This window comes from Bufo bufo, chromosome 7 (genome assembly GCF_905171765.1).
Source record: "Bufo bufo chromosome 7, aBufBuf1.1, whole genome shotgun sequence".
Taxonomy (NCBI): Eukaryota; Metazoa; Chordata; class Amphibia; order Anura; family Bufonidae; genus Bufo; species Bufo bufo.
This window is the reverse complement of record NC_053395.1, coordinates 231,043,978-231,057,422: the sequence shown is the minus strand read 5'-3', so window position 1 is coordinate 231,057,422 and position 13,445 is coordinate 231,043,978. Positions and strand designations below refer to the sequence as shown.

General features: G+C 51.1%; 1 protein-coding gene across 6 annotated transcripts in view; it reads left to right on the top strand.

Moving 5' to 3' along the window:
• The window catches only part of CLASP1 (cytoplasmic linker associated protein 1), a 122,879-nt gene that overhangs the window by 42,154 nt on the left and 67,280 nt on the right, over window positions 1–13,445 (top strand). For all 6 annotated transcript variants that reach the window (XM_040440823.1, XM_040440822.1, XM_040440819.1 and 3 more), the window contains exon 8: window positions 1,845–1,912. In XM_040440823.1, coding sequence (XP_040296757.1) covers window positions 1,845–1,912 — 68 coding nt within the window. The remainder of the gene's footprint in view (window positions 1–1,844; window positions 1,913–13,445) is intronic.

Sequence of the window (13,445 nt, the reverse complement as noted above, 5' to 3'; positions counted from 1 at the left end):
CCAAGGAATTCTGCTGTCAGCCAGAGATGTTCTAGCATAAAAAAAAAATATCAAACGTTACTCACCGATGTGCCAGTGGGTGCTGCCAATCCAATTGGCCAGCCTTTGTCTATGGTTCCCTGTACATCCATGCAACCAGTGGCTGGCCGCAGTGGTTGTGTGCCGTACATGCTGAGACCCCTGACTGGCTGCAGCAGTCATTAGGATGGAGGGTGCCCATCACCAGACTGGCCGGGAGGATCCGCAGGGCTTCCCAGGTGACTAATGTCCGATTCTCACCTCGGTCACCGCACTCTCCCCTCTTCTCCCGCTGCCCCACGTCTCGCTCAGTCTTGTGATGCCACTGCTAGAATTGGTGCACATGCGGAAGGTACGTCTACACTGAGGTAGGTTCTCCCACATGCAGCCGGCAGCTCCAGTCCTGTTCATTTTAATGTGTATTTCCAGATATTTGGTTTAAAGGCAATCTGTCACCAGACATTATGAATCCCCCTTACATGCAAGATGCCTGCTCGTCGGTACTTTCCAGTAGAGATTGGCGGGCGCTCCAGCCAAACACACTGCCGCGAGACCCCGGGCCGGGCAGGAGTCTTCACCGCCTTCCACCAGGTGGAACGCTGCTGATTGCTCCACAGATTAGGATGTCCTGACAAGGGCGTCTGGTACGGAAGATGGATTCGTAACCATCTGGGGACAGATTCCTTTATAGGTAGATACGAGAACCCGGCCAGCCTGGAACATGTCTATTAGGAACATGTCTGCTGTTCTCTGCTCCACTGCCCCCATGGCAACACTTCCTGCTCTGTGTTCTACAGCTTCACTATTAAAGGGGTTGTCCATTTTAGAAGACCCTTCTTTATATGCTCGGTTAGGAGGGAGTCCTGTGGTGCTGCAGAGGACGTGTCCTATATTACACAGACTCTTGCTGATAGGAATGGACAATGTGTAGTACTTCATTTGCCCTGTAGGGGTGGTTTAGGGAAATTGAACAATTGCTGCCAGCTTTACCCATGGATTCCAGCTGATTACCAGGGTCCCAGCAGGGGGCACTAAAACTTATTGTCAAGGGACCCTTCTAACCAGTAGAGATTAGGAGCGGAGAGTCCTTTAACTTAGGGGCATTATCACATCAGTGAGGACAGGAGAACCGTTGCCTTGCTGTGAATGGAATCTTAGGAGACTGCTTTATATTGGTGTCTCCTTACAGCATTTAAACAAAGTGTTAGAATGAATTGATTTTGGATCTAGGATATGAAGCTCGATTCGCTCAAGCCTAAATTTGTTATCATAACCCTGATCTATCAGAACACAGTAAGTGTTGTCATGGGGGCACAGATCAGGGGCTGCAGGCCGGTGACTTCCATCAGTGATAAGCAAGCAGATCTCCAACGTGATGGGGTCCATATGGTCAATGGTCGTCCTGCAGTTCAGATCTGGCTATTCTAGGGCCAGACTCGGTGTCCCATTTCTGGTGTCGCTTCCCCTTTAACGTGTGTGTGTGGAGCCCTGTGTGCGCGGTCCTCCCGCTCTCTGCCTCCTCCAGCATCAGGACTCTGCAGACGTCTCTGTTTATAAATCCTAGGCAGCAGGCGGCCTCTGACATTTTCCCCTGAGTTGTTAGGGAGCAGAGAGCAGCGGCGTTGGTCAGGGACATCTCGAGCAGCGGCGTCCGTGTGGTGGATCCTATGATGCTGCGTCTGCTGACTAAATCCAGGCCAGATCTTCCTTGTGCACTTGGAGTTTGGATGGAGCTTTGCTAGAGGGAGCTGCGCACTGCTGCCAGGCTGCATTCATGTCACCGCCGTTCCCAGCTCCCTGCCTTACGCCTCTCTTTATTTTTACAGACTGAATGTGATTTTCTCCAAATTTGACGAAGTCCAGAGATCGGGGGCCATGATCCAGTCGTCGCTGGGTGAGTAACGGTTCTGTCTTCTGCTGGTGTCGTAACGTGAAATGGTTCCCAGTGCGAGGATATAATCTCTCCATGTTGCTAGGTTACCCCGAGGACTCTCTCGTCCTGGCGCATTCATTAGCAGACCCCTGACTGGTTTGTCTGTGCGCTTTTTGAGCCTGTAATTATACAGATGGCTCGTCCTCTGCCGCGCGTGGTCGTCAGACCCGGCCTCTGGTGTTTATAGGCCGTGCATATTGGTCGCAGCATTTCACCAGAGCCATCCTGCCGTATACTGTGCCAGCGGAGAGGATGGTGGCGGCTGGCACTGCATTGCTCCAGTCAGACAAGACACAAAACAAGGTCAGTGGATCAGTTGTTGTGAGGCCCCCCCTCCCCCGCTGCCCACCCCCAACTCTGATCCACTTACTGTCTGCGTTCAGAGCCACAGAGCTGCACTTCAGGGCTTTGTAGGGTGATACATTCAGCATTTCTAGATACATTGTTGCTCATGGGTGATACTTATTTTAATGTAACTCGTGAATGTCCTGAGAGCTGCCGTTCTTTAAGGGACGCGTCTCTGAAGCCATCATGGGACCTTGCAGTGTTGGGCGTCCGGTGAAGGCGGTTTTACTTCATTTCTGATGCCGCTCTTTTCTGAGCCTGTTACAGGTATAACGGGAGATGGTTTTGCATTTTTTTTTTTATTTGTTTTGCTGGGTTTGGGTAACGTAATAACGGTCGGCTTTGGACACAGCGATAATTATCAGGGCTGAGGTCCGTCTCTTTCCGGATGAGCAGCTGGCGTGTCGTGCGATTTCACGGCTTCCTGTGTCTTCTGCTTCGCGGTAACCATATGGCGCGTTCTGTGACCAGGAATATAAGCCTCTTGGACAAGGAAAGGGATTATCTTGTGAAACTAATTCCTGCTTTTGATGCAAGTCTTCACATTCACGAGCAGAGACTTGAATGGCGCCATTCAGATGAGCCGGGGCTGCGGGCAGCTTTTATTTTGGTCGAGAGCGCCCATCTTCTGTTTCCTCCGCTGCGGCCGCCTGCTGTGAACGCTTGAAGACGTACTCGCCCTGCCGTTCATTCTCTGCCGCGTCCATGTCATCGGGGATCATTTACTTTCTCTTTCAAAGATTAATGTTCTGAGGCACAAATAACCGTAAGAGGGTGAAATGATCCAGAAACCCTTCTGTTAACCCTCACACTGCTGCAGCCTTCAGCTCTCTGCCCCCATATAGATAATCCATATGGCTGGAGACTCCGTTCTGCAGATTAGTGAACAGGACTTTACGTCTCCTCAACGCCGTCAGAGGACGAGTCGTATGAAATCGTAATGAGACATTTCTGTCTGACCGGCATGTACGTGTGCCACGCGGATTAGACGGCTGTATATCACTGACCAGTCATTATATGGAGTCTATAGGTCTAGAGCTGTATATGACTGACCGCTCATTATACGGAGTCTATAGGTCTAGAGCTGTATATCACTGACCAGTCATTATACGGAGTCTATAGATCTAGAGCTGTATACCACTGACCGCTCATTATATGGAGTCTATAGGTCTAGAGCTGTATATCACTGACCGCTCATTATACGGAGTCTATAGGTCTAGAGCTGTATATCACTGACCGCTCATTATATGGAGTCTATAGGTCTAGAGCTGTATATCACTGACCGCTCATTATATGGAGTCTATAGGTCTAGAGCTGTATATCACTGACCGCTCATTATATGGAGTCTATAGGTCTAGAGCTGTATATCACTGACCGCTCATTATACGGAGTCTATAGGTCTAGAGCTGTATATCACTGACCGCTCATTATACAGAGTCTATAGGTCTGGAGCTGTATATGACTGACCGCTCATTATACGGAGTCTATAGGTCTAGAGCTGTATATCACTGACCAGTCATTATACGGAGTCTATAGGTCTGGAGCTGTATATCACTGACCGCTCATTATACGGAGTCTATAGGTCTAGAGCTGTATATCACTGACCGCTCATTATACGGAGTCTATAGGTCTAGAGCTGTATATCACTGACCAGTCATTATACGGAGTCTATAGGTCTAGAGCTGTATATCACTGACCGCTCATTATATGGAGTCTATAGGTCTAGAGCTGTATATCACTGACCGCTCATTATACGGAGTCTATAGGTCTAGAGCTGTATATGACTGACCGCTCATTATACGGAGTCTATAGGTCTAGAGCTGTATATCACTGACCAGTCATTATACGGAGTCTATAGGTCTAGAGCTGTATATCACTGACCAGTCATTATACGGAGTCTATAGGTCTATAGCTGTATATCACTGACCGCTCATTATACGGAGTCTATAGATCTAGAGCTGTATATCACTGACCGCTCATTATACGGAGTCTATAGGTCTGGAGCTGTATATCACTGACCGCTCATTATACTGAGTCTATAGGTCTAGGGCTGTATATGACTGACCGCTCATTATACGGAGTCTATAGGTCTAGAGCTGTATATCACTGACCGCTCATTATACAGAGTCTATAGGTCTGGAGCTGTATATGACTGACCGCTCATTATACGGAGTCTATAGGTCTAGAGCTGTATATCACTGACCGCTCATTATACGGAGTCTATAGGTCTAGAGCTGTATATCACTGACCGCTCATTATACGGAGTCTATAGGTCTAGAGCTGTATATCACTGACCGCTCATTATACCCCGGCTCCTCCATGCAGGCTCCGCCCACTGACGTCTGAATCGGATGACAGGCGAGGCTGCGCAGCGCCGGACAGTACAGGAGCGCCACCAACACTTCTGCTTACAGCCTGCAATACACCTTCTAGTAGGAGATGATACACAAGATTACTATAAACCACTCGTTCTGGTACAGAATTAACCCTGTAATGTTTTTGTTGTTACTAGAGGTCAATCGACAAGTTACAGATACCTCAAATGGTGAAAAATGACATATAAAAGTATAACAATTAACGTCTCCTTGTGGCCCCCATACAGTGTAATGTCTCTTTGTGGCCCCCATACAGTGTAACGTCTCCTTGTGGCCCCCATACAGTATAACGTCTCCTTGTGGCTGCCCCCATATAGTATAACGTCTCCTTGTGGCTGCCCCCATATAGTATAACGTCTCCTTGTGGCTGCCCCCATACAGTATAACGTCTCCTTGTGGCTGCCCCCATACAGTATAACGTCTCCTTGTGGCTGCCCCATACAGTATAACGTCTCCTTGTGGCTGCCCCCATACAGTATAACGTCTCCTTGTGGCTGCCCCATACAGTGTAACGTCTCCTTGTGGCTGCCCCCATACAGTATAACCTCTCCTTGTGGCTGCCCCCATACAGTATAACGTCTCCTTGTGGCTGCCCCCCATACAGTATAACGTCTCCTTGTGGCTGCCCCCATACAGTGTAACGTCTCCTTGTGGCTGCCCCATACAGTGTAACGTCTCCTTGTGGCTGCCCCCATACAGTATAACGTCTCCTTGTGGCTGCCCCCATACAGTATAACGTCTCCTTGTGGCTGCCCCCATACAGTATAACGTCTCCTTGTGGCTGCCCCCATACAGTATAACGTCTCCTTGTGGCTGCCTCCATACAGTGTAATGTCTCCTTGTGGCTGCCCCCATACAGTATAACGTCTCCTTGTAGCTGCCTCCATACAGTGTAACGTCTCCTTGTGGCTGCCCCCATACAGTATAACGTCTCCTTGTGGCTGCCCCCATACAGTATAATGTCTCCTTGTGGCTGCCTCCATACAGTGTAACGTCTCCTTGTGGCTGCCCCCATACAGTGTAACGTCTCCTTGTGGCTGCCCCCATACAGTATAATGTCTCCTTGTGGCTGCCTCCATACAGTATAACGTCTCCTTGTGGCTGCCCCCATACAGTGTAACGTCTCCTTGTGGCTGCCCCCATACAGTGTAACGTCTCCTTGTGGCTGCCCCCATACAGTATAACGTCTCCTTGTGGCTGCCCCCCATACAGTATAACGTCTCCTTGTGGCTGCCCCCATACAGTATAACGTCTCCTTGTGGCTGCCCCCATACAGTATAACGTCTCCTTGTGGCTGCCCCCATACAGTATAACGTCTCCTTGTGGCTGCCCCCCATACAGTATAACGTCTCCTTGTGGCTGCCCCCATACAGTATAACGTCTCCTTGTGGCTGCCCCCATACAGTGTAACGTCTCCTTGTGGCTGCCCCCCATACAGTATAACGTCTCCTTGTGGCTGCCCCCATACAGTATAACGTCTCCTTGTGGCTGCCCCCATACAGTATAACGTCTCCTTGTGGCTGCCCCCATACAGTATAACGTCTCCTTGTGGCTGCCCCCATACAGTGTAACGTCTCCTTGTAGCTGCCCCCATACAGTATAACGTCTCCTTGTGGCTGCCCCCATACAGTATAACGTCTCCTTGTGGCTGCCCCCATACAGTGTAACCTCTCCTTGTGGCTGCCCCCAGTGTTTTTTTTCTTCTAAATGGACATTTATCGCAATAAATTTCTTAATATCGTTATCGTGGGAATATTTTTGATATCGTCCAACCCTATCGCTGACCGCTCATTATATGGAGTCTATAGGTGACAGATCTGCTTCCTAGCGCAGTAATGTGTGATTTTCAAAACGAAAAACATTCTAAGAATGTACAATTCTCCTTCAGTAATGGAGCGAGCACTGATCAGGCGGGGGAGAGTGCGGCAGAAGGGCCTTGGCGGTGGAGGGGCCGGCGATGCTCAGCCTTGTCTGCTGCTGTCACTGTGGGGGCTGTGCGGAGGGGTACGTGCCCTCAAGACGCACACCCTGCCGATTATCAGCCGTCTTCGGTGGGGTGTGTGCCCCACTCCTTGAATCATTCTCATTGTGTGGTCAGGACACTGCCCAGCATAGTAATAACCCCAGAGAAGGAAGGCGGTGGTGAACGTTGGGGGAAGGGCCATTCTCCTCACTGTCCAGGTCTCTGCACATAGTGGACAGCAGTGCAGACGGTAAATGTCCGGTAATCTGGTGCAGCACAGTCTGTCTTGTCACGGGCAGTCTCTGCCGCTGGTGATTTATTGGATCCGATGCTCCCGAATCTGCACATTGCTGAGCGCCGTCCTCGTGTGTGCGGTTATCGGGCTTCTCATCGCAGTATCTGATGATGAGTTCTTGTCCTGTGGCTGTCCGGCTCTGCACATTTTCTGATCACAGTTGATATGCACTCCAAAAACGGAACAAAAAATTTCCCGAGAACCCCAGTCAGTGTGCTATGTGACCGCAGCCTGAATCCACCGCAACTTCTGAGACGTCATAAGGGTCCATTCACACGTCCGTAGTGTATTGCGATCCGCAACACACCCGGCCGGCACCCCATAGAACTGCCTATTCTTGTCCACAATTGCAGACGAGAATAGGACATGTTCAAATTTTTTTTTTCCGGAGCCGTGGACCGGAAGATCAGGGGCGCGCTCTGGAAATGCAGATGCATACAGCACACTGCGTTCTGTCCGCATCCATTCCTGCCCCATAGAGAGTGAATGGTCCGCACCTGTTCTGGAACTGATGCGTGCCCATTCTACGGACGTGTGAATTGACCCTAAGAATAAAACCTGTAAGGCGGTTCCTCTAAACTAACTGGGAGAAGTCCGTGGTTTGGTCTTTGGTGCTTTTTTGTTTTGTCTTTGGGTGGATTTTTGCTTATTTTCTGTATTTTTTCATGCAACACAAACCTCCAGACGTCGGATGGAAATCTAGGGGAAAAGTATTTTTTTGAGGTGTTTTTCCACTTGCGTTGTGCTCTTTGGATGAATGGCGTTTTAGTTTGGTTTTTTTAATCTCTGGGTGGGGCATTTTCCCCTTCTATTCAGACCTTTTTGTCCCGTAGACATCCATGTTTTTCTTTTGGTCCTGCTTGAATAAATCAATGTCAGTGTGTTCTGTGTTTACTAAAATAATCGTTTACTGCAGCCCTAGTTGCAAAATGCCAATCTAATCTCCCCCAGCTATTTTTGTTATAAAAATGCATAAAAAAAAACTGGGACAAGGCTGGCTTTTCTGGATGCTTTTTTTTTTTTTTATTATTATTAAAAAACAATGAGAGAGACCAGAACTTCTGTCAGGACATATTTGTGTCTTTTTCTTCTGCTGTTCTGATCCTGGAGCTGCAGAAGAGAAGTAGGAGCAGGATAACTAATACCGGGCGCAGTACTAAATCCCCCCCTTCTTCCCCCGCTCCTGGCCAACTCCTAGGTGTCTGCAGCTGCTCTTCTCCACTTCTTCCCCTGCTGCTGGCCAACTCATGCGGGTTCACAGCGGCTCTTCTCCTCCCTTCCTTCTCTGCTCCTGGCTGACTCCTGCGGGTCTGCAGCAGCTCTTCTCCTCCCTTCCTTCTCTGCTCCCTGCTGACTCCTGGGGGTCTGCAGCAGCTCTTCTCCTCCCTTCCTTCTCTGCTCCTGGCTGACTCCTGGGGGTCTGCAGCAGCTCTTCTCCTCCCTTCCTTCTCTGCTCCCTGCTGACTCCTGGGGGTCTGCAGCAGCTCTTCTCCTCCCTTCCTTCTCTGCTCCTGGCTGACTCCTGGGGGTCTGCAGCAGCTCTTCTCCTCCCTTCCTTCTCTGCTCCTGGCTGACTCCTGGGGGTCTGCAGCAGCTCTTCTCCTCCCTTCCTTCTCTGCTCCTGGCTGACTCCTGAGGGTCTGCAGCAGCTCTTCTCCTCCCTTCCTTCTCCGCTCCTGGCTGACTCCTGGGGGTCTGCAGCAGCTCTTCTCCTCCCTTCCTTCTCCGCTCCTGGCTGACTCCTGGGGGTCTGCAGCGGCTCTTCTCCTCCCTTCCTTCTCCGCTCCTGGCTGACTCCTGGGGGTCTGCAGCGGCTCTTCTCCTCCCTTCCTTCTCCGCTCCTGGCTGACTCCTGGGGGTCTGCAGCAGCTCTTCTCCTCCCTTCCTTCTCTGCTCCTGGCTGACTCCTGAGGGTCTGCAGCAGCTCTTCTCCTCCCTTCCTTCTCCGCTCCTGGCTGACTCCTGGGGGTCTGCAGCAGCTCTTCTCCTCCCTTCCTTCTCCGCTCCTGGCTGACTCCTGGGGGTCTGCAGCGGCTCTTCTCCTCCCTTCCTTCTCCGCTCCTGGCTGACTCCTGGGAGTCTGCAGCGGCTCTTCTCCTCCCTTCCTTCTCCGCTCCTGGCTGACTCCTGGGGGTCTGCAGCGGCTCTTCTCCTCCCTTCCTTCTCCGCTCCTGGCTGACTCCTGGGGGTCTGCAGAAGCTCTTCTCCTCCCTTCCTTCTCCACTCCTGGGGGTCTGGACTGGCTCTTCTCCTCCATTCTTACCCCACTCCTTGCTGACTCCTGGGGGTCTGCAGCGTCTCTTCTCCTCCCTGGTTGACTCCTGGGGGTCTGCGGCGTCTCTTCTCCTCCCTGGTTGACTCCTGGGGGTCTGCAGCGTCTCTTCTCCTCCCTGGCTGACTCCTGGGGGTCTGCAGCGTCTCTTCTCCTCCCTGGCTGACTCCTGGGGGTCTGCGGCGTCTCTTCCCCTCCCTGGCTGACTCCTGGGGGTCTGCGGCGTCTCTTCTCCTCCCTGGCTGACTCCTGGGGGTCTGCGGCGTCTCTTCTCCTCCCTGGCTGTCTCCTGGGGGTCTGCAGTGGCTCTTCTGCTCCTTTCCGCCCCTGCTCCTGGCTGATGCCTGGTTCTGAGCCTCAGTCGCCAGTGTCGGGGAGGTAACCGTACTGTGTGCGGCTGCAGCTCCTGCTCGGCTCCGTGCTGGGAGGGAAGACCCTGAAGATTATTGATCCCCGCAGCTCTGCATCTAAATGACCTGATAATGATGGCAGCTCGTCGCGCGCCGCTGTGTTGGTTCCTGGTATTAAACAGCTATGGGTCTGTCCGACCTCCGGTTGTGAGGACAAGCCATGAGCGGCCGGGCCAGGAGGATGAGTGTGTTATGCTGCCCCCTGTGCCCGCAGCTTGTGCCCACTGTTGTCTGTGGATGAGACTTTTTCATATCGATTGGTACTGAGAGCACAGACCACATCACTGTGATGATTGATGCATGTATGTGAGGATCAGAGGATGCCAGTGAATATGGCGCCCCCCTTCCAGCTCTGTCACAAGGTCTCTTTTTACTCTTTCCATATTTCCATTGCAGCCGCTGTCTCTTCTGTCTGTCAAGTAGCCATGGAATAAGAATTGGTGTTTTTTTATCTGGTGCTCAAGGCTTCATCAGTTTAACCACTAGGTGGCGCTTTTACTCACCAGATTTATTTTCCTTGCTGCTTTCACTTACAGCTCTGTGGTACTGAAACTGACCAGGGGTCTTTCTGGGTCTTTTTGGAAGGGGGTCTCTCCTATATTTCTAGTCCAGGTCGTCATCTGCTTTGCCTCCTTGTGGATATTAAGATTTTGCTGCTTGCCTTCTTACCTCAGGGATTCTACTGATATATTGTTGCTTGATCTGCTCTATAGTTCTTTAAGGGGTGGTTCAGTTTAGACAACCCTTTGTTAAATACCCTGATATTAGTTAAATGGGTTGTCCAGCACCTGGATCTGAATAGATTTGTAATTGCAGGTAATTAAAAAATTTGTTTAGCCGCTGAGTTATTCAATAAAATGTATTTGCATAGCGCCACCTGCTGTTTGTTTCCTTTCTTACTACTTTGTCCTACTTGCTCAGAAGACCGCACATGCTCAGTTTAATTCTTCAATTTCCTCTTAATCGGTGGTAGGGAGAGAGCTCTAGAAGACACGCCCCCTGAGAAAGGACACACCCCCTGAGAAAGGACACACCCCCTGAGAAAGGACACACACCCTGAGCTGTCGGCGTGATATAAGTCTAGCAGAGCAATGACTGGGGAGATCTCTGGACCCATGTGAGGTGCCGGGCTGGTTCTAGGTTTATTAGAAAGATTGTCATGTTCTATATGGATTTTTAATTTTTTTTACATTCATTATCGGAGAACCCCTTTTAATAGAGGGAGGCACCGTATCATGGCCTCTGTTATAAACAATCCAAGATGTAGATGTGGACTGAGCCGTCATTACCACAGCTGTATAATATCCAGCCCCTGGCCATGCAGTCCGCCATTACCACAGCTGTATAATATCCAGCCCCTGGCCATGCAGTCCGCCATTACCACAGCTGTATAATATACAGCCCCTGGCCATGCAGTCTGCCTTTACCACAGCTGTATAATATCCAGCCCCTGGCCATGCAGTCCGCCATTACCACAGGTGTATAATATCCAGCCCCTGGCCATGCAGTCTGCGTTTACCACAGCTGTATAATATCCCGCCCCTGGCCATGCAGTCCGCCATTACCACAGGTGTATAATATCCCGCCCCTGGCCATGCAGTCCGCCATTACCACAGCTGTATAATATACAGCCCCTGGCCATGCAGTCCGCCATTACCACAGGTGTATAATATCCAGCCCCTGGCCATGCAGTCCGCCATTACCACAGCTGTATAATATCCAGCCCCTGGCCATGCAGTCCGCCATTACCACAGCTGTATAATATCCAGCCCCTGGCCATGCAGTCCGCCATTACCATAGGTGTATAATATCCAGCCCCTGGCCATGCAGTCCGCCATTACCACAGGTGTATAATATCCAGCCCCTGGCCATGCAGTCCGCCATTACCACAGCTGTATAATATCCAGCCCCTGGCCATGCAGTCCGCCATTACCACAGGTGTATAATATCCCGCCCCTGACCATGCAGTCCGCCATTACCACAGCTGTATAATATCCAGCCCCTGACCATGCAGTCCGCCATTACCACAGCTGTATAATATCCAGCCCCTGGCCATGCAGCCTGCCATTACCACAGGTGTATAATATCCAGCCCCTGGCCATGCAGTCCGCCATTACCACATGTGTATAATATCCAGCCCCTGGCCATGCAGTCCGCCATTACCACAGGTGTATAATATCCCGCCCCTGGCCATGCAGTCCGCCATTACCACAGGTGTATAATATCCAGCCCCTGGCCATGCAGTCCGCCATTACCATAGGTGTATAATATCCAGCCCCTGGCCATGCAGTCCGCCATTACCACAGCTGTATAATATCCCGCCCCTGGCCATGCAGTCCGCCATTACCACAGGTGTATAATATCCCGCCCCTGGCCATGCAGTCCGCCATTACCACAGGTGTATAATATCCAGCCCCTGGCCATGCAGCCTGCCATTACCACAGGTGTATAATATCCAGCCCCTGGCCATGCAGTCCGCCATTACCACAGGTGTATAATATCCAGCCCCTGGCCATGCAGTCCGCCATTACCACAGGTGTATAATATCCCGCCCCTGGCCATGCAGTCCGCCATTACCACAGGTGTATAATATCCAGCCCCTGGCCATGCAGTCCGCCATTACCACAGGTGTATAATATCCAGCCCCTGGCCATGCAGTCCGCCATTACCACAGCTGTATAATATCCCGCCCCTGGCCATGCAGTCCGCCATTACCACAGCTGTATAATATACAGCCCCTGGCCATGCAGTCCGCCATTACCACAGGTGTATAATATCCAGCCCCTGGCCATGCAGTCCGCCATTACCACAGCTGTATAATATCCAGCCCCTGGCCATGCAGTCCGCCATTACCACAGCTGTATAATATCCAGCCCCTGGCCATGCAGTCCGCCATTACCACAGGTGTATAATATCCAGCCCCTGGCCATGCAGTCCGCCATTACCACAGGTGTATAATATCCAGCCCCTGGCCATGCAGTCCGCCATTACCACAGCTGTATAATATCCAGCCCCTGGCCATGCAGTCCGCCATTACCACAGCTGTATAATATCCAGCCCCTGGCCATGCAGTCCGCCATTACCATAGGTGTATAATATCCAGCCCCTGGCCATGCAGTCCGCCATTACCACAGGTGTATAATATCCAGCCCCTGGCCATGCAGTCCGCCATTACCACAGGTGTATAATATCCAGCCCCTGGCCATGCAGTCCGCCATTACCACAGGTGTATAATATCCCGCCCCTGACCATGCAGTCCGCCATTACCACAGCTGTATAATATCCAGCCCCTGACCATGCAGTCCGCCATTACCACAGCTGTATAATATCCAGCCCCTGGCCATGCAGCCTGCCATTACCACAGGTGTATAATATCCAGCCCCTGGCCATGCAGTCCGCCATTACCACAGGTGTATAATATCCAGCCCCTGGCCATGCAGTCCGCCATTACCACAGGTGTATAATATCCCGCCCCTGGCCATGCAGTCCGCCATTACCACAGGTGTATAATATCCAGCCCCTGGCCATGCAGTCCGCCATTACCATAGGTGTATAATATCCAGGGCCAATGGGCTCGACACATTTATCGTCATTCACATCAGTGTTCTGGCATAAATGAAGACCGAAATCTAGAGCGACTTGGAGCTGTCGTAGAATTCAGTTTAGGTGCAAGGACTGCCGGAGGTTGCTCCTAATTTATAAGGAGGCCTGCGTCTTGTCATAAATTGGGTGCATTCTCTGACAGTTCATGGGATATTATAGATTGGCGTCTTGCCGCAGTATTTTCTTTGGCATTTTTCCCCTATAGAGAAGGTGAAACTCCAAGAGCTCCAG